The sequence below is a fragment of the Muntiacus reevesi genome, chromosome 8 (assembly GCF_963930625.1).
Source record: "Muntiacus reevesi chromosome 8, mMunRee1.1, whole genome shotgun sequence".
Classification (NCBI taxonomy): Eukaryota; Metazoa; Chordata; class Mammalia; order Artiodactyla; family Cervidae; genus Muntiacus; species Muntiacus reevesi.
In genome coordinates, this window is record NC_089256.1 from 62,113,263 (window position 1) to 62,137,657 (window position 24,395).

The 24,395-nt window shown below is 37.2% G+C and overlaps 1 protein-coding gene and 1 non-coding gene across 7 annotated transcripts in view; both read right to left on the minus strand.

Moving 5' to 3' along the window:
- ATP11B (ATPase phospholipid transporting 11B (putative)) overlaps positions 1-24,395 on the minus strand; it is a 111,629-nt gene that overhangs the window by 85,870 nt on the left and 1,364 nt on the right. For all 6 annotated transcript variants that reach the window (XM_065943366.1, XM_065943367.1, XM_065943365.1 and 3 more), the window contains exon 2: positions 2,243-2,359. In XM_065943366.1, coding sequence (XP_065799438.1) covers positions 2,243-2,359 — 117 coding nt within the window. The remainder of the gene's footprint in view (positions 1-2,242; positions 2,360-24,395) is intronic.
- Positions 6,952-7,023, minus strand: TRNAE-UUC (transfer RNA glutamic acid (anticodon UUC)). Its single transcript has one exon. It is a non-coding gene; the product is annotated as a tRNA-Glu (tRNA).

Genomic DNA, 24,395 nt, shown 5'->3' on the forward strand with positions numbered 1-24,395 from the left:
CACTGTATAATCATAAAGTATTTAATTTTGTTATGCCTGAATGGTCTAGTGGTTTTCCCTACTTTCTTCAATTTAAGTGAACTCCTAGCAGATAAGAATTATGAAAACTAGATTAAAATGAACTATTTAAAATCTTGGAACATGTACAAAATACAGATAGAAAAGTGAAGAGAGTTTAATTTCAAAAAAATTACAAATGGAAGGTGTATGAATTATAAGCAATAGCCTCTTAGCCTGGAGATACTATCCACCTTGTATAGCTATGGCAGCCAAAGTGGGGGGGGGGGGACTACTCCCTTATCAACAAAATACGACAAAGATTTAGAGCTCATGGCTAGAAAAGCAGCTGGAAACTTAAGGGGAAAATACTAGTAGTGAAACCAACCGAGGAAAATGACCCAAATTCAGAACATAAACTACCCAAACCTATGGTGACAACTAAAACATGCACTAAAAAGGAAATGAACACAGATACTGACACTTGCAACAACAAAGATCGATCTCAACAGTACTGTGTTAAGTGAAAAGAAATTCAGACACAAGACTCCCGCCGTATCCATTATTTATATGACATTCTAGAAAATACAAAACTATAGCTACAGAAAGCAGATCAGTTGCTATTGTTGGAAGTGAAGAGAAGGGAGAATGGCCACCAACTTTTTGGAGTGACAAATGTATTCTGTATCTTAATGACAGTGGTCATATGCTATACATCTGTCAAAATTCATCAAATTAGTAAATTGTATTGTATATAAACTATACCTCATGTTTAAAAAAATTTTTTTTCAAGAAGGACTTTTATTTCTCCCATCACTTACTAAGAACTATGTCATTAATCTAAAGTTCCTCTATTATCTTGACTTCCCTGGTAGCTCAGACGGTAGAGAATTTGCCTGCAATGCAGGAGACTTGGGTTTGACTCCTGGGTCGAGAAGATCCCCTGGAAAAGGAAATGGCAACCCACTCCAGTATTTGTGCCTAGGAAATTCCATGGACAGAGGAGCCTGGCGAGCTGCAGTTCACGCTCTCGCAGAGTGGGCATGACTGACTAACAAAAACACACATGCTCAAAAATGCCTGTGAGGACTCCTGAGAGCCCCTTGAACAGCAAGGAGATCAAGCCAGTCGATCTTAAGGGAAATAAACACTGCTGATTTGGAAGGACTGATGCTGGAGCTGAAACTCCAGTATTTTGGTCATCTGATGTGGACAGCTGACTCATTGGAAAAGTCCCCGATGCTGGGAAAGATTGAGGGCAGAAGGCAAAGAGGGTGTCAGAGGATGAGACAGCTGGATGGCATCACCAATGCAATGGACATGAACTTGGGCAAACGGCGAGGGACAGAGAGGCCTAGAGTGCAGCACTCCATGGGGTAACAAAGAGTCAGACATGACTGGGTGACGGAACAACAACAATTCTCCAAGAACTTTACCCTCAGTTTCTGACTCACATCCTCTGTAACTGCACTGTCCAATGAGGTAGCCACTAGTCCCATGTGGCTACTGACAATTTAAAATAAATTAAAATTAAAAATTAACTTCCTCAATTACATACTATATTTCAAGGCCTAAACAGCCCTATGTGTTAGCTAATGGTTATTATCACATTAGACAGCAAAGAAAACATGTCCGTCATGACATGACAGCATTATTCTATAATCTTCAGCTTCAAAATGCCACAGGAAAAAAATGAATCAAGGAAGAATATGTAAGAATGAGTAGGTTTTTTTGTACTATAACATGTTTATAGAAGAATGATAAAATTGGAGGAAGTCAGGCTTTAAAGTCACACAGAACTGAGTTCAAACTCCAAACCCATCCCTGGGTAAATTATTTTCCAGCACTGCAATTGGAGAAACTGATATAAAATGAGTATAACAACACTCATTAAACATATCTTAAAGTTGTTGTAAGGATTAAGTAATATAAGAAGTACCTAATATAGTGCCTGGCATATGGTATAAATATCAGTTCCTTAGTTTTAACTGCTTCCTTAGTTTAATTCCTTCCTTAATTAGCTCCTTAGTTTAAACTAAGGGTACCTTTTGGAACACTGGCTATCTGACATTAGGAACCAGCAACTCTTTTTATTTTATAGTTCACAATTTTGGTTAAGATAAATCTACTAACCACCATTTCCTTGAATTTTTAAGGATATAAATGTATACTACACAAAGAAATCACTTTTTAAAGCAAAATAGTACATAACCACAGTTTTAATAATAGAAGTGTTAATTCTTACCTTAGATGAAATGATCCGGTTATCTATAAATTTCTGAGGTGTATAATGGCCATACTGAGGAAACCTGTTGGCTATGTAAATAGTTCTTGTGTCACTTTGATGTGGTGGGTCAAAACCCTAAGGCAAAGCAAAAGAAAAACAACAGTCAGCAAAGTTAGTTGTCATGATTCTTTACTGGTGGTACTTTTTAATTGATCATATTATACCTATTACTTGCCTTGAACTGCATATAGGGTTAATCTATTTAAGCCATTTCTTTTTCTTTCAAAGTAAGTGAAAGTTGCTCAGTCACGTTCAACTCTTTGCGACTCCATGGACTATACAGTCCATGGAACGCTCCAGGCCAGAGAACTGGAGTGGGTAGTCTCCCAGAACCAGGGGATCTTTCCAACCCAGGGATCAAACCCAGGTCTCCTGCATTGCAGGAGGATTTTTTTTACCAGCTGGGCCAACAGGGAAGCCCCTTTCAAAGTATACAGGTACATTTTCTTTAGATATTAACTAACTAGGTAATAACCTCTGGTAATGAAAAATAGTCCATTCTTTGTCAGAGATGCAACCACAAGAAAAGAATAATCATACAGAAGAGCTACAGAAGTTCGTGAAGGCTTCTTTCCTTCTCTTTCATTCGTGGGGTTCCTTGCTTTTCTCTTTCTTACTTCCTGAGCCTTACTTAGCTAAGGCCTACTCAGCACCTACCATGACTGATGACAAAGGTTTACATTTTATTTTACACCCAGATCAACTCGGTTTCAAAGAGCTTTGTTCCCAGAGAACTTAAAAATGCATTGTATAGCCCAGATTCATTCCATACAAGCATTTCTTTGTGCTAGTTACATTATCAATTGACTCTCTGACATGTGGATATATTAATATGTTACAATTCTGGCTTCAAATTTAGAAGACATTCAATTAAGGTACATTTAGTAATCATCTCCAGTGGAAAGATTTGCCCTGGTGACAAGAATACTGATACTTCATTCCTACAATATTACACTCTGTTCCAAATTGACAAGTAAATCTTTTTATTTTTAAAAAATTTATTTATTTTTTTAATTGAAGTATAATTGCTTTACAGAATTATGTTGTTTTCTGTCAAACCTCAACATGAATCAGCCACAGGCATACATATGTCCCCTCCCTCTTGAACCTCCCTCCCATCCCACCTCTCTAGGTTGATACAGAGTCCCTGTCTGAGTTCCCTGAGACATCGGCAAATTCCCATTAGCTATCTATTCTACATATGGTAATGTAAGTTTCCATGTTACTGTCTCCATATATCTCACCCTCTTCTCCCCTCTCCCCATGTCCGTAAGTCTTATTCTTTATGTCTGTTTCTCCACTGACGCCCTGCAAACAAATTCTTTGGTACCATCTTCCTAGATTCTGACTATATGCGCTACTATATGATATTTATCTTTCTCTGACTTACTTCACCCTGTATAATAGGCTCCAGGTTTTTTCACCTCTTTAGAACTGACTCAAATGCATTTCTTTTTATGGCTGAGTAATATTCCACCGTGTGTATGTACAACAACTTCTTTATCCATTCATCTGTTGATGGACATCTAGGTTGCTTCCATGTTCTAGCTATTGTACATAGTGCTGCAATGAACAAAGGGACACATGTGTCTTTCTCAATTTTGGTTTCCTCAGGGTATATGCCTACGAGTGGGACTGCTGGGTCATATGGTGGTTTTATTCCTAGTTTTTTAAGGAAACTCCATATCATCCTTCCATAGTAGCTGTATCAATTTACATTCTCACCAACAGTGCAAGAGCATTCCCTTTTCTCCACACCCTCTTCAGCATTTATTGTTTGTAGACTTTTTGACGATGGCCATTGTGACTGGTGTAAGGTGAAATCTCATTGCAGCTTTGATTTGCATTTCTCTAATAATGATACTGAGCATCTTTTCATGTGTTTGTTAGCCATCTGTATGTCTTCTTTGGAGAAATGTCTGTTTAGGTCTTTTTCCCACTTTTTGATTGGGCTGTTTGCTTTTCTGGTATTGAGTTGTATGAGCTGCTTGTATATTTTGGAAATTAATCCTTTGTCAGTTGTTTCATTTGCTATTATTTTCTCCCATTCTGAGGGTTGTGTTTCACCTTGCTTATAGTTTCCTTTGCTATGCAAAAGCTTTTAAGTTTAATCAGGTCCCACTTGTTTACTTTTGTTTTTATTCCCATTACTCTAGGACGTGGGTTATAGAGGGTCTTGGTTTGATTTATGTTGAGTGTTCTGCCTATGTTTTCCTCTAAGAGTTTTATAGTTTCTGGTCTTACACTTAGGTCTTTAATCCATTTTGATTTTATCTTTGTGTATGGTGTTAGAAAGTGTTCTAATTTCAGTCTTTTACATGTAGCTGTCCAGTTTTCCCAGCACCACTTATTGAAGAGGTTGTCTTTGCCCCATTGTATATTCTTGCCTCCTTTGTCAAAAATAAGGTACCCACAGGTGCATGGGTTTATTTCTGGGTTTTCTATCTTATTCCATTGGTCTATATTTCTGTTTTTGCAGAATGACAAGTAAATCTTCAAGACTTCTTTGATTGGGGAACCCCTGACAGGTTGAAGTGAAAGTTGCTCAGTCGTGTCCGACTCTTCGCAACCCCATGGACTGTGGCCCACCAGGCTCCTCTGTCCATTGAATTTTCCAGGCAAGAATACTGGAGTGGGTTGTCATTTCCTTCTCCAGGGATCTTCCCAACCCAGGGATCAAACCCAGGTCTCCTAGCATTGCAGGCAGTCTTTACTGCCTGAGCCACCAGTGAAGCACTCACAGGTTGAAAGCAATCACCAAATGCAAGACCTTTTCTGGTTCTAACAAGCAACTATTCAAATTTTGTTAGATTTACGTGTTTTTCAAGATGGTCAAGGGCTATTTACTAGTACTATGAAGTTATTAAGAGATCAATTAAACTTGGTATTCATAAACTACAACAATCTACTTTTATAAACTAAGTGCTCTTAAGCAAGTAATCTCCTAAGTCATGTGGCTGCCTTCCCATGCTTGGCAGCCCTGTAAAATTTCCATTAAGGACAGACGTACACAGGATAGCGCAGATTCCCATACTACCTAGAGGGATACTTTGTTTAGCACATTAGAATATTAGCAGTGCTATGTTTGGGTTTCAGTGGCTGTTGTTCATGGTTTTAAACAATTTATTTTGTGATCGTAGAAACAGCACACAATGGTGCAAATTAAATATATTTGTATGCACCATTAAAAAATGAAGTTTTATTTTCTTTGTTATGCTATTTAAAGTGATGACCACACTTTGTGGATGTGAATGTGCCATTATGTATATGATTTCAAAATCAGTTTAAGGATAAAATATGGCACATATTTGTTTTCCTCATTAATTTTCTTCTAAACATTTCATAATTGTGCCCTGTAATAATTCATGGGAGAAAAAGGTGGGTTTCAAAATCAGAGTTGGAACTCACTGCTCTATCTGGAATATCATAATCATTTAAAAGATATATACTATTTATTCAATCAACAACTATCTACTGAGTTTAAGCACTATGCTAACCCATGAAGGACAATATGATTTATTAAATATGCAAGCAAATCATAATATGCTCCAACTTAATAAACAGATGAACAAACAGTCTGAATGCTACTGCTGTAAGTCTATGACTGTGTTTCTCAAAGAGGGTCCACCAGAAGTTTGTCTATACAGTACACAAAACAAGAAGAGACACACAGGTAACTGAAGCACTAGACTCCATGGAACATATTCATTCTGTATCCACTCTGTAATCATGTTAACCTAAACCCTAAGTTATACACCATGCGTGTAAAGCTTCTGAGATAAAAGAAAAAAGAGCAAATCTGAGGGCTTGAAAGAATATATAAACCTTTAAGATGTCAAGACAACTGAGACTGAGAACCACGGATACAAAATTCTTTTTGCTATATCCCAAGATTATTACTATGTACATCTAAAGTTAAACAAAAAACAAAGAAACCACGACCTTACCCCAAATGTATTATGATATTAGTACTATAACCTCTCATATTTCATAGTATCAATATACTATATATAAATGCATGCATTTTACAGGAAGCAAATGCTCATCATTCTTCATCCCTCTCTACTGAATGAACTGGTGATCACACACAAATGCTAGAACTCCTGAGATTTCTACAATTACTTCAAGAAGATAAATTGAAATGTTCCAAAAATCAGTTTTGAATTAAACTGAATTTTAAATTCAGTATCACCATATTTCAGGAAATCATATAAGATGACAATACCAAAAGGCAAATAATGATAGCACGTCTTTCCTTATTCCCAGAGATGCTATAACACCCACTTAAGCATTCTGAATTGTTTTTCCAGTGATTAATTCAAACGACCTTATCCAATTTTGTTATAATCAGTGGCATGTATATACATGTGGGTGTATTTTTTTTACACACACCAAATAGTTAGATTTTATATTTGCAACTGTAGTATAAGGATAGCTAAGCATTTCTCATGGAAATTAAACCTATAACTTCAATACGTGAACATCGTCTTCTCTGCCACAAATTCAAGTAGCCATGAACTAAATAAAAACAAAAGAATAAAACTGTCCAAAAAGGAGAAAGGTGACTTAGAGCAGGGCTTCAGGTTTGTGTCTCTGAAACTGTATGTAAATTTGCATATATATGCATTCAAATTTTTTTAAATTCTGGCTGCACTGCAGGATCTCAGTTCCCTGACCAGGGATTGAACCTGGGTCACAGTAGTGAAAGTGCAGAATCCTAACCACTAGACCACCAGGGAACAAGTATTTTTCTGATGACAGAATAGTTTTCAACAGATTTTGATGACATAAAGAAAGCTAGAACCACTTTAAGGTCTTGTTTTTATACTCAGCTGCCCACCTCAACATTCCATATTTTAAAAATGACACAGAGGATCTTTATTTCAATAACACCTCTAGTTTCTTTAACAGAAATCAAAACAGATACCTTTTATCAGAATTAAATAACTATACTGTTAGTGTGAAGTTCAAGCACAGTTTCATACTATTTCTAGCAAGCATTATCAGCAATTCTATGGTGCTGCACAAACTGAGCTCCCTAATCACTAGGTCAGGGTCCAGAAGCCTCTGGCATATTACACTTTTTATTGTCCACCCAGACTATCCACTCACACCCTGAACCTTGGATGGCTTGCTTCTTTCTTCTCGGACTTCATCTTATCCTGAGTAAAGGAACTGAGATACAGTAATGCTATTCTAGCCATCCTGATTTCTGCACCTGCTAAAAAACAGAGTACAGCTGACTCTTGAACGACTCAGCAGTTAGGGGAGCCGACCCTCCATGCAGTCAAAACTCTGAGTGTAACTTCAGAATTGGCCCTCTGCATGCTCGGAATCAGTCCTACAGTCCTGTAGTATCTACTGTTGAAAAACCCACATATAAGGGGACCTGCACAGTTCAAACTTGTGTTGTTCAAGAGTCAACTGTATAGGATTTTGGAAGCACACAAATTTAATTTTTATTTAAAAATTAAAACTGTCATATTCTAAGGAAGTATGAAATTAAAAACCTCTTTTTTGTCTGGATTCGTGAGCATATGCAAAAACCACAAGTATTTTTTTTTTTAAGCGGATGAATATTTAAGATGGGAAAAAAAAACCCACAATGGCATTCAAGGGAAAAACTGAAAACACATGGGACTGACTTGAAAGAGATTTCTTTTGTAACAGCAAACTCATGAAGTCTAGAAAAACCAAACCAGAAAACAGCTTATAATTTTTAGAAGCTGGTCTGTGGCAAAAAGTGGTACTTGGAAATGAATCATAACATATTTTCATACCAAATATACCAACCTCTGTACTATTCTTACAAATCTCAAAGATTTTATCAAAAATGCAAGCATTACAAATAAGAGCTAAGAAAAAACTAAAACTACAGTCCTGTAATTAAATGTCACACTTCCTTAACAAAACTAAGAGAACATTTTTAGAGCTTAGTGATCAAATCTGTACATGTAATCATTCTTATATGTGATCTATCTCCTCCAAAATACAAAGAAAAAGCTACAAAACAAATAAAAATTCATGAAAAATAACATAAAAAGCAGCTTCAGAATCAAAACTTCAATGGCACTGGTTATTAAAAGAAATGATCAAAAGTTTTATTTTAGTCACACACTTCATGACAGAAAATGTTGCCTACATGTTCCAATATAACGATGCTTCTGGGGAACAATGACTTAATGTACTTTACCAAATCTACAAAATTAATAGTGAATTACTGTTTCCTGGATATGAACTTTAAGTAAAAAACATCTACGTTGTGTTGTGCTCAGATGCTCAGTAATACCCAACTCTTCCGACCCCATGGACTGCAGCCCACCAGGCTTCTGTTCATGGGATTTCCTGGGCAAGAATACTGGAGTGCATTGCCATTTTCTTCTCCAGGGGATCTTTCTAGCTCAGGGATCGAATCTGTGTCTCTTGCATTGGCAGTTGGATTCTTTACCACTGAGTCACCTGGGAAGCCCAAAATACATCTATATGAAGGTATTACAATTTTACACTGTTAACAGCCCAAAGCAAGGTGAGAGGAAATAACTTAAAATGCCTATGATGTAAACACAATAATTTAACTTTTTGAATCATGTTACATAATTTTCATTTTAGGATTTAAGGTAGTCTGCCATCTATCAGACCAGTCTGGGCTTCCAAGAACTGCTCCTACTGCAGAGGTAGGTTGGAACTAGCTTTCCAGTTACAGGATTCAAAATATAGAGTAATCTTTGGCATCACTGACACAATGGACATGAGTTTGAGTAAGCTCTGGGAGTTAGTGATGGACAGGGAAGCCTGGCATGCTGCAGTCCATGGGGTCGCGAAGAATTGGACACGACTGAGTGACTGAACTGAGCTTAACTCTAAAATTCTTAAATTATTTGCAAATACTTTACTATAAGAAGTTCATCTCTTACAGGAAGCTCATCTCTTCTGCTACTCCCCAGCCCTAATTCCCCACTCCAACACATAGCAGTCCCTGTGGCAATGACATGGCAACTCCTCAGAAAAGTGAACACAGAACATCCACATGATCCAACAATTCTACTTCTGTGTAAAAACTCAAACAGATATTTGTAAACTCATATTCATGGCAGCATTATTCACAATAGCCAAAAGGTGGAAGCAACCAAGTGCCCACTGACAGAAGAATGAATAAACAAAATGTGGTATGTACGACGGGATATTATTCAGCCTTAAAAAGGAAGGAGATTTTGACACATGCTATAACGTGGAAGAACCTTGAAGACATTATGCTAAGTGAAATTAAACCTGTGACAAAAGGACAAAACTGTATGATTCCTCTTACATAAGGAATAAGAGTTAACAAATTCATACCTTGTCAGGCATTTATTCGAGGTGCGGAGGGGAGAGTAAAAGGGCATTAGTGTTTAATGGGCATAAAGTTTCAGTTTGTAAAGATGAAACAGTTCAGGAGACAGTGGCGATGGCTGCATAACAATGTCACTATACTTAATGCCACAGAACTGTACATTTAAAAATGGATAAAATGGCAAATTTTATGTTAAGTATATTTACTACAATTAAAAATGTATCAATTTCACCCATTTGGGACTTTACCATAGATTTTCTGGATTAGAAGTTTCCTATTTGGCCATAATTTAACTGTGATAGTCTCTTACTTGCTAAACTGGTGATTTCTGTGTATAGAATCACAGAGACATTTATGATAAAAATAAATCTGTGAAGTAGTTTTAGCTTAGATCAAATTTTAAAATTACAGATTTCACTGAGAGAATTTAAGGTTTCTGTAACCAAGAACCCTAAATTAATTTTCTTGATCTACCTATATCTATACCTATAATTGAACACTGGCTGGATAACAAGTGAAACTAGTAAATCTAACTGTGGTGTCCAAATTGGAGATAGATGAGTGAACAATCTACAGAGAGAAATTTTAGTACTGAGAAATCTACTTAGTACTCCTAAATACTAGCTAAGTACTACTCCATGCAGACCCCATGGACTGCAGCATGCCAGGCTTCTCTGTCCATCACTAACTCCCAGAGCTTACTCAAACTCATGTTCATCGTGTCGGTGATGCCAAAGATTACTCTATATTTTGAATCCTGCAGCTGGAAAGCTCGTACTTAGTAATACTACTTAGTACTCCTTAGTACCACTAAGAAATCTCTTAGTATGATGAGAAATCTATTACTGAGAAATCTAAGATTTCTCAAACACTTTTAAGGCTCCTTTTTCTCTACTCACAATCATAAACAACAATGGCAATGAAGATGGCTTCCTGGATCCTCAGTACATCAGAAGCAGTGGGTTTACAATTCTGAAGCCACAGACAAGAATCCTTGATGAAGAAAACATATCCTTTACAAAGTACCTTCAAAATTTAATATCTTAAAATACATATCAATCTACAAAGACAACCATAAAATTCTAAACAATAACAACATTAAAAAGAATGGCATCTGTTAAAAAGAATGAAATCTTTTAAATCTACAGATGGGTTTTAAGGGCATTATGCTCAGTGAAAAGAGTCAGTCAGAAAAGACAAAATATTGTATGATCTCACTTATATGTGGAATATAAAACCAAAACCAAAAAAGCCCAAGCTCATAAATACAGAAATAATAGAAAACAGACAAGTGGTTGCCGGGGTGGGGCTTGGGGAGGGGGTAAAATGGGTGAAGGAAGTAAAAGGTACAAACTTCTAGTTATAAAAGAAGTTACAGGATGTAATGTACAGCATGGAACCATAGTTAATAATGTTGTATTGTATATGCAAAAGTTGCTAAGAGTGTAGATTTTAAAAGTTCTCATAAGGAAAATTCTGTAACCCTTGTGTGGTGATGGATACTAACTAGACTTCCTGTGGTGATTATTTCGCCATGTATAAAAATTAGCAATAAAGTATGGGGTTTAATTAATAGCAATGTATTAATACTGGTTAATTAGCATAACAAATGTAGCATAGTAATGTAAGATGTTAACAATAAGAGAAATTGGGTGAGAAAAATGTATAGGAATTCTCTATTATTTTCGTAACCTTTCTGAAAATCTAAAACTATTTTAAAATAAAAAGCTACTCTTTTAAGAAGTTAAAAGCACAGTCCTCAAAAACAAGGACATATATAAGTTAGAGCAAAGATACACAAACAGACATGTGCATGATACACTCACCTGGTATTTCTCATTTTGCCACAGATCACTGAAAACTTTATCTACAAGAAACATTATGAGGGAACTCACGGTCTAAGACATCATATAAAGACTGATAATAGCATCTCTAATTATTTAAGACTTGACTTTCACTGTCTCATAATAAATTCCAAAGCTTTTTTTTTAATTCTGCAAATATATGCTGGAAAAATAGTTGATCAAATACTGGTAGGTAAGCACTGTTTCCCTTTAATGCTGCATAGGAGCTGGATTCACAAAGTCTCCTGTAAATCTAAGTTTAGAGGCCAGTTCCTCTACAATATTTAAATTTCAATAGAAAAACCCAAAATTAGAGAACAACTTTTCTGTCTTTCAATAGTAAAAAATTAAGTTTACCCTCAATCTTTGTTAAGAGTTTTCTGAACTAATAAAGAGCATAGTGGAGAAGCGAGACAAGGAAGGATATCTATATTCCTTTCGTAGCTCAGGAGATGCAATAGTGAAGAAACAATTTCCTAGGTAAACTGTGATTAAGACTTGAACTAACTGTATACAATTCAAGCTTTATTGTTCAATTGCATTCACTGCAAAGAATCTTATGAGACCAATATGTACCCAAGTATGTATCTATTGATATGCAGATCAATACATATCAATACAATAGATCTATTGTATCTGTTGAGGGAAAAATGCTTGATACTATGCTAGGTATCTAGGCATAGAATGCTAGATACTATGCAGACGGTGATTGCAGCCATGAAACTAAAAGACGCTTATTCCTCGGAAGGAAAGTTATGACCAACCTAGACAGCATATTAAAAAGCAGAGGCATTATTTTGTCAACAAAGGTCCGTCTAGGCAAGGCTATGGTTTTTCCAGTGGTCACATATGGATGTGAGAGTTGGACTATAAAGAAAGCTGAGGGCAGAAGAATTGATGCTTTTGAACTATGGTGTTGGAGAAGACTCTTGAGAGTCCCTTGGGCTGCAAGGAGATCCAACTAGCCCTTCCTAAAGGAGATCAGTCCTGGGTGTACATTGGAAGGACTGATGTTGAAGCTGAAACTCCAATACTTTGGCCACCTGATGCAAAGAGCTGACTCATTTGAAAAGACCTTGATGCTGGGAAAGATTGAGGGCAGGAGGAGAAGGGGACGACAGAAGATGATATAGTTGGATGGCATCACCGACTCAATGGACATGGATCTGGATGGACTGCAGGAGTTGGTGATGGACAGAGAGGCATGGTGTGCTGCGGTTCATGGGGTCGCAGAGAGTCAGACACGACTGAGCGACAACTGAACTGATGCTAGGCACTGCACTCAGTTGCCAAATTGCCAAATTCAGACTTAAATTGAAGAAAGTAGGGAAAACCACAAGACCATTCAGGTATGACCTAAATCAAATCCCTTATGGTTACAGCGGAAGTGACAAGTAGAGTCAAGGGATTAGATCTGATAGACAGAGAGCCAAAGAACTATGGATAGAGGTTCATGACACTGTACAGGAGGCAGTGATCAAGACCATCCCCAAGAAAAAGAAATGCAAAAAGGGAAAATGTTGTTTGAGGAGGCCTTATAAATAGCCGAGAAAAGAGAAGCAGAAGGCAAAGGAAAAAAGGAAAGATGTACCCATTTGAATGCAGAGTTCCAAAGAACAGTAAGGAGAGATAAGAAAGCCTTTCTCAGTGATCAGTGCAAAGAAATAGAGGAAAACAACAGCATGGGAAAAACTAGAGATCTCTTCAAGAAAATTAGAGATACCAAGGGAACATTTCATGCAAAGATGGGCACAATAAAGGATAGAAATGGTATGGACCTAACAGAAGCAGAATATTAAGAAGAGGGGTCAGGAATACACAGAAGAACTATACAAAAAAGAGCTTCATGATGCAGATAATCACGATGGTGTGATCACTCACCTAGAGCCAGACATCCTGGAGTGTGAAGTTAAGTGGCCCTTAGGAAACATCACTATGAACAAAGCTAGTGGAGGTGATGGAATTTGAGATGATGCTCTGAAAGTGCTGCACTCAATATGCTAGCAAATTTGGTAAACTCAGCAGTGGCCACAGGATTGAAAAAGGTCAGTTTTCATTCCAATCCCAAAGACAGGCAAAGCCAAAGAATGTTCAAACTACCGCACAATGCACTCATCTCACACGCTAGTAAAGTAATGCTCAAAATTCTCCAAGCAAGGCTTCAATAGTACATGAACTGTGAACTTTCAGATGTTCAAGTTGGTTTCAGAAAAGGCAGAGGAACCAGAGATTAAATTGCCAACATCCGCTGGATCATCAAAAAAAGCAAGAGTTCCAGAAAACCATCTACTTCTGATTTACTGACTATGTCAAAAACCTTTGACTGTGTGGATCACAACAAACTGTGAAAAATTCTTAAAGAGATGGGAATACCAGACTACCTGACATGCCTCTTGAGAAATCTGTATGCAGGTCAAGAAGCAACAGTTAGAACTGGACATGGAACAACAGACTGGTTCCAAATAGGAAAAGGAGTACATCAAGGCTGTATATTGTCACCCTGCTTATTCAACTTATATGCAGAGAACATCATGAGAAACGCTGGGCTGGATGAAGCACAAGCTGGAATCAAGACTGCCGGGAGAAATATCAATAACCTCAGATATGCAGATGACATCACCCTTATGGCAGAAAGGAAGAGGAATTAAATAGCCTCTTGATGAAAGTGAAAGAGGAGAGTGAAAAAGTTGGCTTAAAGCTCAACATTCAGAAAACTAAGATCATAGCATTCAGTCCCATTACTTTGTGGCAAATAGATGGGTAAAGAGTGAAACAGCGACGGACTTTATTTTTTTGGGCTCCAAAATCACTGCAGATGGTGACTGTGGCCATGAAATTAAAAGACGCCTGCTCCTTGGAAGACAAGTTAGGACCAACCTAGACAGCATATTAAAGAGCAGAGACATTACTTTGTCAACAAAGGTCCATCTAATCAAAGCTTATGGTTCCAGGAGTCATCATGGATGTGAGAGTTGGACTATAAAGAAAGGTGAGTGCCAAAGAATTGATGCTTTTGAACTGTGGTGTTGAAGAAGACTCTTGAGATCCCCTTGGACAGCAAGGATATCCAACCAGTCCATCCTAAAGGAAATCAGCCCTGAATACTCATTGGAAGGACTGACACTGAAGCCGAAACTCCAATACTTTGGCCACCTGATGCAAAAGTTGACTCACCTGAAAAGACCCTAATGCTGGGAAAGATTGAAGGCAGGAGGAAAAGGGGACGACAGAGGATGAGATGGTTGGACATCATCACTGACTCAATGGACATGAGTTTGAGTAAACTCCAGGAATTGGTGATAGACAGGGAGGCCTGGCGTGCTGCAGCCCATGGGGTCACAAAGAGTTGGACACAACTTAGTGACTGATCTGACTGACTGATTTGACCATTCTGAAATATCAAGCAACTTAGTATTTCATTTGTTAAGTGACCCTATAATTTAATTTTAAAAATTCATTATAAATACTATGAGCATTTTCTATGTGCTAGGTAATATGCTTGGTATTGTGAAAATACCAAAATGAGAAGTCAGGACCCTTGCCCTGAATAAGATGTAATTAAAAAAAAAATTGCCTTTAATAAGCACAAAAAGTGAAATGAAAATCAGATAAAATGATTAAAATTTTGACTGAAATAGCAGTAAGTCATCACTAGATGACTTGCTTTTTTTTAACCTACAGAAAATTATCAAACACATTCTTCTGAATAGTTAAATAACAACTTTAAATATATAAAAACAAAGTATGGCATAATTTCATTACAAATGTAATTAAAGTTACTAATAAAAAAGGACAACTAACCTATATCTTTTTAGCATTTCCAATTCCTATTTCAACATCATGAGGTTCTCAAATATCAAAACAATTTTGTGGTTCCTAAGGTTTAAGATGAAAAAAGACATTTAAAACTGAAAATCTTTCTAAAAATTTGACACAATGTTCAAAATCAATTAAAATGTATTGCATTTGATATAAGATAACATATTCAAGAGGAGATATATATTAGGGTACAAGCAAGGCCTAGCTTCTTCTAGTACCTAAAATATTACGTCAACTGGAAAATGGCTACACTGGCTAACACCAGGAACTCTTGATCACTTCTCTCCTTTTCCTCTCAGCCCTGTCACCTCCATCTCCAGAGTACCACTGCTACCTACAAATTTCTTTCCCCAACTCATTCTCTCTTCTTGCCTTACTCTTAGTTAGATTTTAAAAAGATGGGACTGGGAAAGAGATATACAGGGAAAACTGCTGCTCCTGCTAATTCTCTTCCACACTCACATATGCCTGGCAAAAACTCTGGGTTATGTCCTGCCTCTAGCACTAATTAGTTAGTAACTTTGGAAAAGTACACACTTTGAACTCTTCCTTCTACTTCACAAGATAGATTAAAAAAATTTTTTTCTTTTTTCTTTTTTAAGACGACTTAGCTAGGCTTAAAATAAGGTAATCTTTTCTGTAATCAGGGGCTGAGCCTTTGGTACTCTGGCTCTAGAAACAGGCAGTCTGAAGTTCAATCCCCTTCTGTATCAGGGTCCAAGAGTCAGGTTCAACTGAAAGGAGGCTAAAAACTGCTATGTACTTTTAAATATGTGTAAAATCTCCAAAGAGGTAACAGAATAATACTTTTTTTTTTAAAGAACAAAATATTACAAGACAAATCAGACAAATATGCATCAAGAACAAATGGAAATGAAAGAGATCCAATAATAAATTCGGGGCTGGGGGGAGTCATTTAAATTAAAAATTCAGAAGACAAGGATGAACTCTAGACTGGAGTGCAGCCCATGGCTTTTCCTCCCTGGCCCTGGATCCTCCCTTCCTGCTAGGAGATGCTGCTGAGGCCTGGGGTGGGAAGGCAGGTGAGGGGAAGGGAAAGGTGAGGGGAGAGAGGTGAGGCAGGTCAGGCGGGAGGTCAGAGGCCTAGCCCATGGATACAGGAGAAAATTGGTGACTACAAACTAGAACTGAGAATTCACACAGAAAGCAGCAGACAGAAAACAGATGAGAAATATGAACAAGAAGGTAACAGCCACAGAGCACAGATAAAGATCAAGCAAGAGTTCGAGAACAAGGAAACTGAAGTCGGAGAACCAACATTTAAAGGGGAAAAAAAGCTGTAAAGTTTTCTGAACTGTAGAAATGACAGCTTTCACATTGAAAGCACACACAAGAGTAGAGCAGGAGAAACAAAAATCATATGAAACAATATAAGTGCAGCAGTTAAACTGCAAAATACAGGACGAGATAATCTTAAAACAATGTTACAGAGACTGCCAGCAAAGCAATGACTATTAGATTAAAAGCATACTTCACACCACTAATAAATGTCTGAAAGCAAAGGAATAAGTAGGAATAAGCAGTATCTTCAATATGTTGAGTGATGGGTTCGATCCCTGGTTGAGGAAGTTCTGAATGCCACACAGTGTGGCCAAAAATAGCAATAACAACAATATGTTGTGTGAAAGTAACCATTAATCTACAATTCTGAATCTACCTAAATTAGTATTCAATAATAATTAGGAATAAAGACATTTTAAGCCATAAAAACTAAGAAAGTTTACCACACATGAAGCCTTGCTTAAAAGTAACTAAAGAATGTATGTCAGCAAGAACAAACATAAATACACAGGGAAGAGGTGGGCTTCCCCGGTGGCTCAGTGGTAAAGTACCCACCTGGCAATGCAGGAGACTTGGGTGGGATCCCCGGTCTGGGATGATCCCACCACGTGCCACGGAGCAACTAAGCAAGCCAGTGCGCCGCAACTACTGAGCCCGTGCTCCCGAGCGGGGGAGTCACAGCTCCTGAAGCCTGCACCCCACAACAAGAGAAGCCACCACAGTGAGAAGCCTGAGTACTGCACCTGAAGCCTGCACCCCACAACAAGAGAAGCCACCACAATGAGAAGCCGGAGCACTGCACCAGGACAGTGGCCCCTGCTCGCCACAACTAGAAGACCCAGCACAGCCAATAAGTAAATAAAATTTAAATTAAAAGAAATAATGGTGAATTTAAAAAAAGTCACTGTAGTAAATCAAAATGAGTAACAGTTAAAAAGCTAGAGAATGTTTTGAGTTTCCACAAACATTAAGGAACAAAGTATTTGTGAATCATGTATCTGGTAAGGGTCTTATATCCAGAACATATACATATAACTCTTATAACTAAAAGAAAAACTTAAAAGTGTGTTAAAAGATATGAATAAGCATTTCATCAAGAAAAGCCTCACAAAGTACAAACAAACCAGTTAAGAGAGACATAAAAAGATGTTTGAAATCATCAGTCATTAGGCAAATATAAATCAAAACCATGAGTTACACTTACATTCATGACCACAGCTAGAATCAAAGACAAAAACAAGTATTGGTAGTGATATAAAGACATTGGAACCCTTATATTATACATGCCTGGTAGTAATGTAAAACAGTGCAATCACTTTAGAAAAGTTTGGCAATTCCTCACAAAGTTAAAAACAGAGTTACCACATGACCCAGTAATTCCACTCCTTACATATTTACCCAAGAGAAATGAAAATATATATCCACAAAAAACTTGCACATGAATGGAAAAGGAAGCATTACTTCTAACAGCCAAAAGGCAGAAACAAACTAAATGTCCATTAATTGATGAATGAATACAATCTCTGGTATATCTATACAATGGAATTTTAGCAACAAAAAGAAATGAAGTATGGATATATGTTACAACACAGATGAACCTTGAACACATTATGCTAGGTGAAAAGGTCATCACAAAATACCACATGCTGTATGATGCCATTTACAAAAAATGTCTAGAGGTGGCAAATCTATAGAGACAGAAAGTAGATTAGTGATTGGTCACAGCTGTGGGCTAATGGGGCTAGTGACTTGTAGGGGAATGGAGAAAGTGGATAAGGAATCTCTTTTAGGGAGTATAAAAATGTTCTAAAATCAGAGTGCGGTGGGACTGCACAACACTATGCACATACTGAAAAACTGAACTGCGCACTTTAATGAGAAAATTATATGTGGTTATCTCTCAATACAGCCGGTAAAAGAAAAAAAAAACAGTTAAACTATTAAGTAATAGTAATGTGGAAGGTAAGAGGGAACACAAGTGAAAATCTTATAAATCCCTGTATTATTTGTAGGTAGAGAGAGATAATAAAAGGATAAAAATACAATCTATAGCTGCTGCTAAGTCGTTTCAGTCGTGTCCGACTCTATGCGACCCCATAGACAGCAGCCCACCAGGCTCCGCCGTCTCTGGGATTCTCCAGGCAGGAATACTGGAGTGGGTTGCCATTTCCTTCTCCAACAAAATATAGCTTCTACATGATCAAATGGAAAAATATTAATAGAACTTAACAAATTCAATGCAAAGCCAATCAAAATCCTAGGAAGATTTTCCACAGAATTAGACAAACTGATGACATAAATAAAAAATAACATAAGGAAGAGTAGGGAGCCAAAGCAATTCTAGGGGAGAAAAACGGATTAGGGGTTTTGCCTGGTCAGATATCAAGACTTCTCATAAAACACTACGTTAAGACAATGCATTATATTATTCATGCACCACCAGATCAACAGATGAATGAAACAGAGAACCTAAAAAGAGAACACAACACAAAAAGAATACTGGTATATGACAGAAGGCAAACAACAGAGATTAGTGGGGAAAAGATGGCCCATTCAATAAACAGTATTGGGACAAATAACTTTCTATACGGGAGAAAATAAATTCTCTATTTCATATACAAAAATAAATCCCAGGCATATTCAAGACCTAAGCGCTGTAAAACTAGATTTTTAGACAACTAAGAAAATGCCAGAAAGATAGCTTTATGACCCTAGGAAGGAATTCCTAAACAAGTAATAAAAAGTAGAAATCATTCACCTAATAATAAGTTTACCTACAAATAAATTTAAAATATCAAAAAAGATATCATTAAGTTAAATACAAAGTGCAGGCTGGAAGATATTCACATCATACACAACAAAGAATTGGCATCCAGACTACAAAGGAAACTAATAAGGAGAAAACAAACCACTCAACAGAAAAATGGGGAATCTACTCATATGAATGAAATCAAGGGGGCTTCCTTGGTGGCTCAGTGGGCAAGAATCTGCCTACCAGTGCAGGAGACACAGTTCAATCCCTGATCTGGGAAGATCCGACACGGAGCGGAGCAACTAAACCGGTGTGCCATAACTATTAAGCCTGCGCTCTCGAGCTCAGGAGCCAAAATTACTGAGCCCACAATGCTACAACCTCTGAAGCCTGCACCCTAGAGCCTGTGCTCCACAAGACAAGCCACTGCAATGAGAAGCCTGAACATTACAACAAACAGTAACCCCCCTAGCTTGGCTCAACTAGAGAAAAAGCCCATGCAGTAACAAAGACCCAGAACAGCCAAAAATAAGTAAATTTTTTTAAAAAGAAAAGAAATACAGGACATTTTAATCTCACTAGCAATCAGGAAAATGCACATTAAGCAAAATGAGATACCTTTCACACTCATCAGATTGCTAAGTTTTTTCAAGTCTGACAGTACAAAGTGTTGACCAAGATGTAGGGAAAAGGGAACATCGTTTTGGAAAATAACTTAGCAATATTTAGTAACAGTTATAAAGTGCACACCCCGTGGCCCAGCAATTCCACTTCTAGGTATGCCAATTTAAAAAAGCACACAAGCAAGAATGGCCATTGCAATATTTTTTTTAAACAGGAAAAAACTGACAGAAATTCAAATATCCATTAGTCCTAGAAGAATGGCTAGGGCAGGGGTTGGTTCATTTTGGTAGTTCCAGAGCCCAGCAATACGCTATCACAGAGTACATGTTCAGAATAAATGAGAAAGAAATAGTGTTACCTAAAAGTATGGATGCAGAGTTGAGAAACAGTTTTTGTTATATGGAGAACTAAAACAGAATAGGTAAAAATCCTTCCCTTCATGATATAAATGAGAGGAGTAAAGTACAGAATATGTTCAATAGTGATAAGTGCTAAGAGAAACAAAAAAAGGCAGGGAAGAGGGCTAGGGAAGTATGGCGGTGGGGATTTACAATTTAATACTGAAAAGGCCTCAATGATAACATCTAAACAAAGACTTGAAGGGACTGAAGGTGCCAACAGGTTAACTGGGGGGGGAGTACATTCTAGCCAGAGATGACAGCCAGGGCAAAAATCTTAAGACTGAATGAAATCCATCTGGCACTTCTGATGAACAGCAGGGTGTATGTGGATAGAGCATAAAGCAAAGTGGGTGAAGAATGATGGGAGACAAGAAGTGGTCTGAGCAGGGACTTGGATACAGATCTAGCAGAGACTTTGGCTGTTACTCTGAGCAAGAAGGCAAGTTTTTAGGTTTTAAACACAGAAATTACATGACCTAACCTGTGTTTTAATAAGATCACTCTGGCTGTTATATTGAAAACAGACTGTAGGGATAAAAGGGATAGTTGATGATGATAGTGGCAATCACAAGGTTCTTTGGAGCATTTGGGCAAGTTGCCTACTTCAGTATAGCTAGGATAATTGGGATTCTACTAATGCTTGACCAGGCTTCCCTGGTAGCTCAGCTGGTAAAGAATCGGCCTGCAATGTGGGAGACTCCGGTTCAATCCCTGCATTGAGAAGATACCATGGCGAAGGGAAAGACTATCCACTCCAGTATTCTGGCCTGGAGAATTTCATGGACTGTATATTCCATGGACCCACAGGGTTGCAGAGAGTCAGACACGACTGAGCGACTTTCACGTTACTTCACTAATGCTTGACCTCTTTAACCAAATGAAAAATTGAGTCTGAGGATAGATGTCTGAACACAGAGATAAAATAAAATATTTTAAGATTTAGGATCTTAAACATTAATATTTTTTTGGCTGCACTTTGTGGCATGCAGAACTTCCCAGACCAGGGATTGAACTGCAGCTCCTGCAGTGGAAGGACGCAGTCTTAACCACTAGATCACCAGGGAAGCCCCAAAACATTAACTTTTGAGGTTAAAATTTACTTAGCCACACCAAAATACCACCACCACAGGCCTTGCTTCCTTGGCCTACTCCTCATTCATTCCTTGAGAGAAAGGCAAAGAACACAGATACTTCCAAACTGATGTGGAAAGAAACCTGATATTCAGTCAACCAACATTTGGTGGGTGGGTACCTTCAATGGGCCAGCTGCTGTCTTGAGTGCAAGGGCTCTAAAGATAAAATATAGCCCACCCCAAGATATTTACAGCCTAGTCTACTGTGTAAGGTATCTTACACATAATGTGCTATAAGGAAAAATGAGTTCACTTTTAATGTTATACAGAATTACATTTCTGTAGTTTTTAAATTTCCAGTAACCATTTTTTTTTTAGTAACCATTTTTTAAAAAGTAAAAAGGAACAGGCAAAATGAACTGCAGCATTTTACTTTACCAAATAAATCCAAAATATTAGTCAACATGTAACCAACATAAAAAGTTGAGATATTTTACATGCTTTTTTTTACACAGTTTTAAAAATCTTATGTGTAGTTTATACTTAAGCATATTTCAGTCTGAACTAGCCACATTTCAGAGTACTGGCAGCACAGTTATATAGGAAAGACCTATTTTTTAGAAAACTGAAAACATTTTGACACAGGTACGGGGCAAAGTAAATTAGTAGAGGGAGGCATGAATGTGTTCACAGCTGAAAGAAAAAGTAAGAGTAAACAGACTACAGATAATTGATGCGGAGAGCAGGATGAAAGAACACAAATGGACTGGTTAGTCTGGAAAAGAGGACTGGCACACCTTTCTTTGTGACAAGTGTAAAGAGAGGAATAGAGGAATAAACAAGTTTGGTGAATGTGAATAGGCTGAGTTTAGGCTAAGAGCTTACCATTTTTCTCAGTGAATCAGAAGACAATCTTACTAGCCTCCTTCTGCCACTGTAGATATAAACCTGAAGTGACTGTTTATAGAACAATTTAAGAAACTGTATCCTAGTATGACAACATTAAGTCGTATTTTTTGATTTTCCAGCTTTCCTTTGGACTGGTCAATCTTGAATTTAGTCACTTTATCTCAAAACACAGAAGCAATAATATGGATTAATTCTTTATCTTCTCACCTATTCATTTATTCAAAAAACATGTACCCAGTGTCTACTCTTATATCAAGTCCTGTGTGAGACATGAAATAGAGATAAATAAGGCCCTCACTGACTGACATTTGTGTCCCCACTATTTAGCTTATTATGCATGCACACAGTAAGTGCTTTAAAAATATAGCATTACATTGCACTGTAAAGAAATATTACATGTCAACTAAAACATGAATTGACAAAGACTTCCATTTAAATCTAATGTAGTGCTGTACAACAGAATTTTCTGTGATGATGAATATGTTCTACTCTGAACTGTCCAATATAGTAGCTAATAGCCATGTGGAATTTTAATTTAATTAATTAGAAATTTAATAGCCAATGTGGTTAACGGCTACCATAAAAACCTAAATATGAGACTACAATGAGTTAATGTCAATTGTTATCATAATTGAGGTGCTGCCATCTCTAACAAGTTAACACATATGATGCTAGAATAATACTCATTATACCAGAAAGACATCATAAGAAAATTTTCCTAGTGTAAAATAACTAGGATTGTGAGCTCAAAAACAAAGAATCAAGAAGAAAAAGGAAAGGATAGTTCAATCTTTTCAGTCTGCTTTCCCAAAGAAAAACATCAACTTTCTGACAACTTTATTTTTCTCATTGTGTCAAGAAGTGAAAATAGTTTGTGGAGATAAGCAGTCAAGTTGTGTTTAATTAACAAGGAATTAACAGAACATACAAGTTGTTTCTGTAACAAATGACAAACTTTTTGGCAAGACAATTTAAGAGGCCGGAAATCAGGATTCATATAATAAATAAAGTGTTTATAATTTCAAAAATCCTGTCTTTGTGATCTGCTTATTAACCTCTCCAAACCTGTCTTATTTATCTGAATTTTCTTTGTGTGTGTGTCCTACTTTTGCGACCCTTTGGACTGCAGCTGGTCAGGTTCCTCTGTCCACTGGATTATCCAGGCAAGAGTACTGAAGCAGGTTGCTGTGCCCTTCTAGTGACTCCATTGCTGAAAGATTCAACCACTGAGCAAATCGAAGTATACTTTACACTAGCCTACGAACTGAGTAATTTCTGGTGCAGTAACTAGAAAGGCAGTTTATGACTGGGATAGTAAAATATACTTATTATTCTGTGTATTCACTATCCTTTACATATAATAAGTGACTGTACAAACTTAATCAAAGAGACAAAGTCCTACAGAGGCACAGGTCTGATCACATACTTGGAAGATCTGAAAATTAAAAGTTAAAACCAGTGAAGTGAGTGACTAATGTCAGAGATAGCATTTTTTTTATGCACAGCAACTTGTTCAACTTGCTAATCACCCCATAAGGCATTTCTTGTAAATTAACCACACAAGACTTTTTGCCCCTCCTGTTAGCTGTGTTTGGCTGAAGCCATTTTTAAAAAAATTAACAGACTGCCTATTCTGAAGGTGAGAATACAATCAGGATTTTATCCAGATTAACAAAAAATACCTAACACTGAGAAGTGGTGTCTTAATCTACTAGGAAAAACTAGAAAAAACCACTAGCACATAAAAACACCATCAGGTAAACAAGACTTCTATACACGAAGATGGGCAAATCAAACGCATGAAGTCAGACCTGAAATAATTAACTTCTAGAGTCAAGTTTCCCAGCTGCGGCTTACTGCAACAAAGCCAAACTATTACAACAATTTGGTATAATGACATCATTAGCTTCGTTGTCTAATAAGGAGTATATCTGGGATATCTGAATTCACAATTACCTAAAAATAGAGAGCCAACATGTGCTTGAGGGAGTGGCAGGCAGTTCTAGTTTTATTTATAAGGTATTTTTTTGAGAATGATGCCCACTGCCAAATGAATT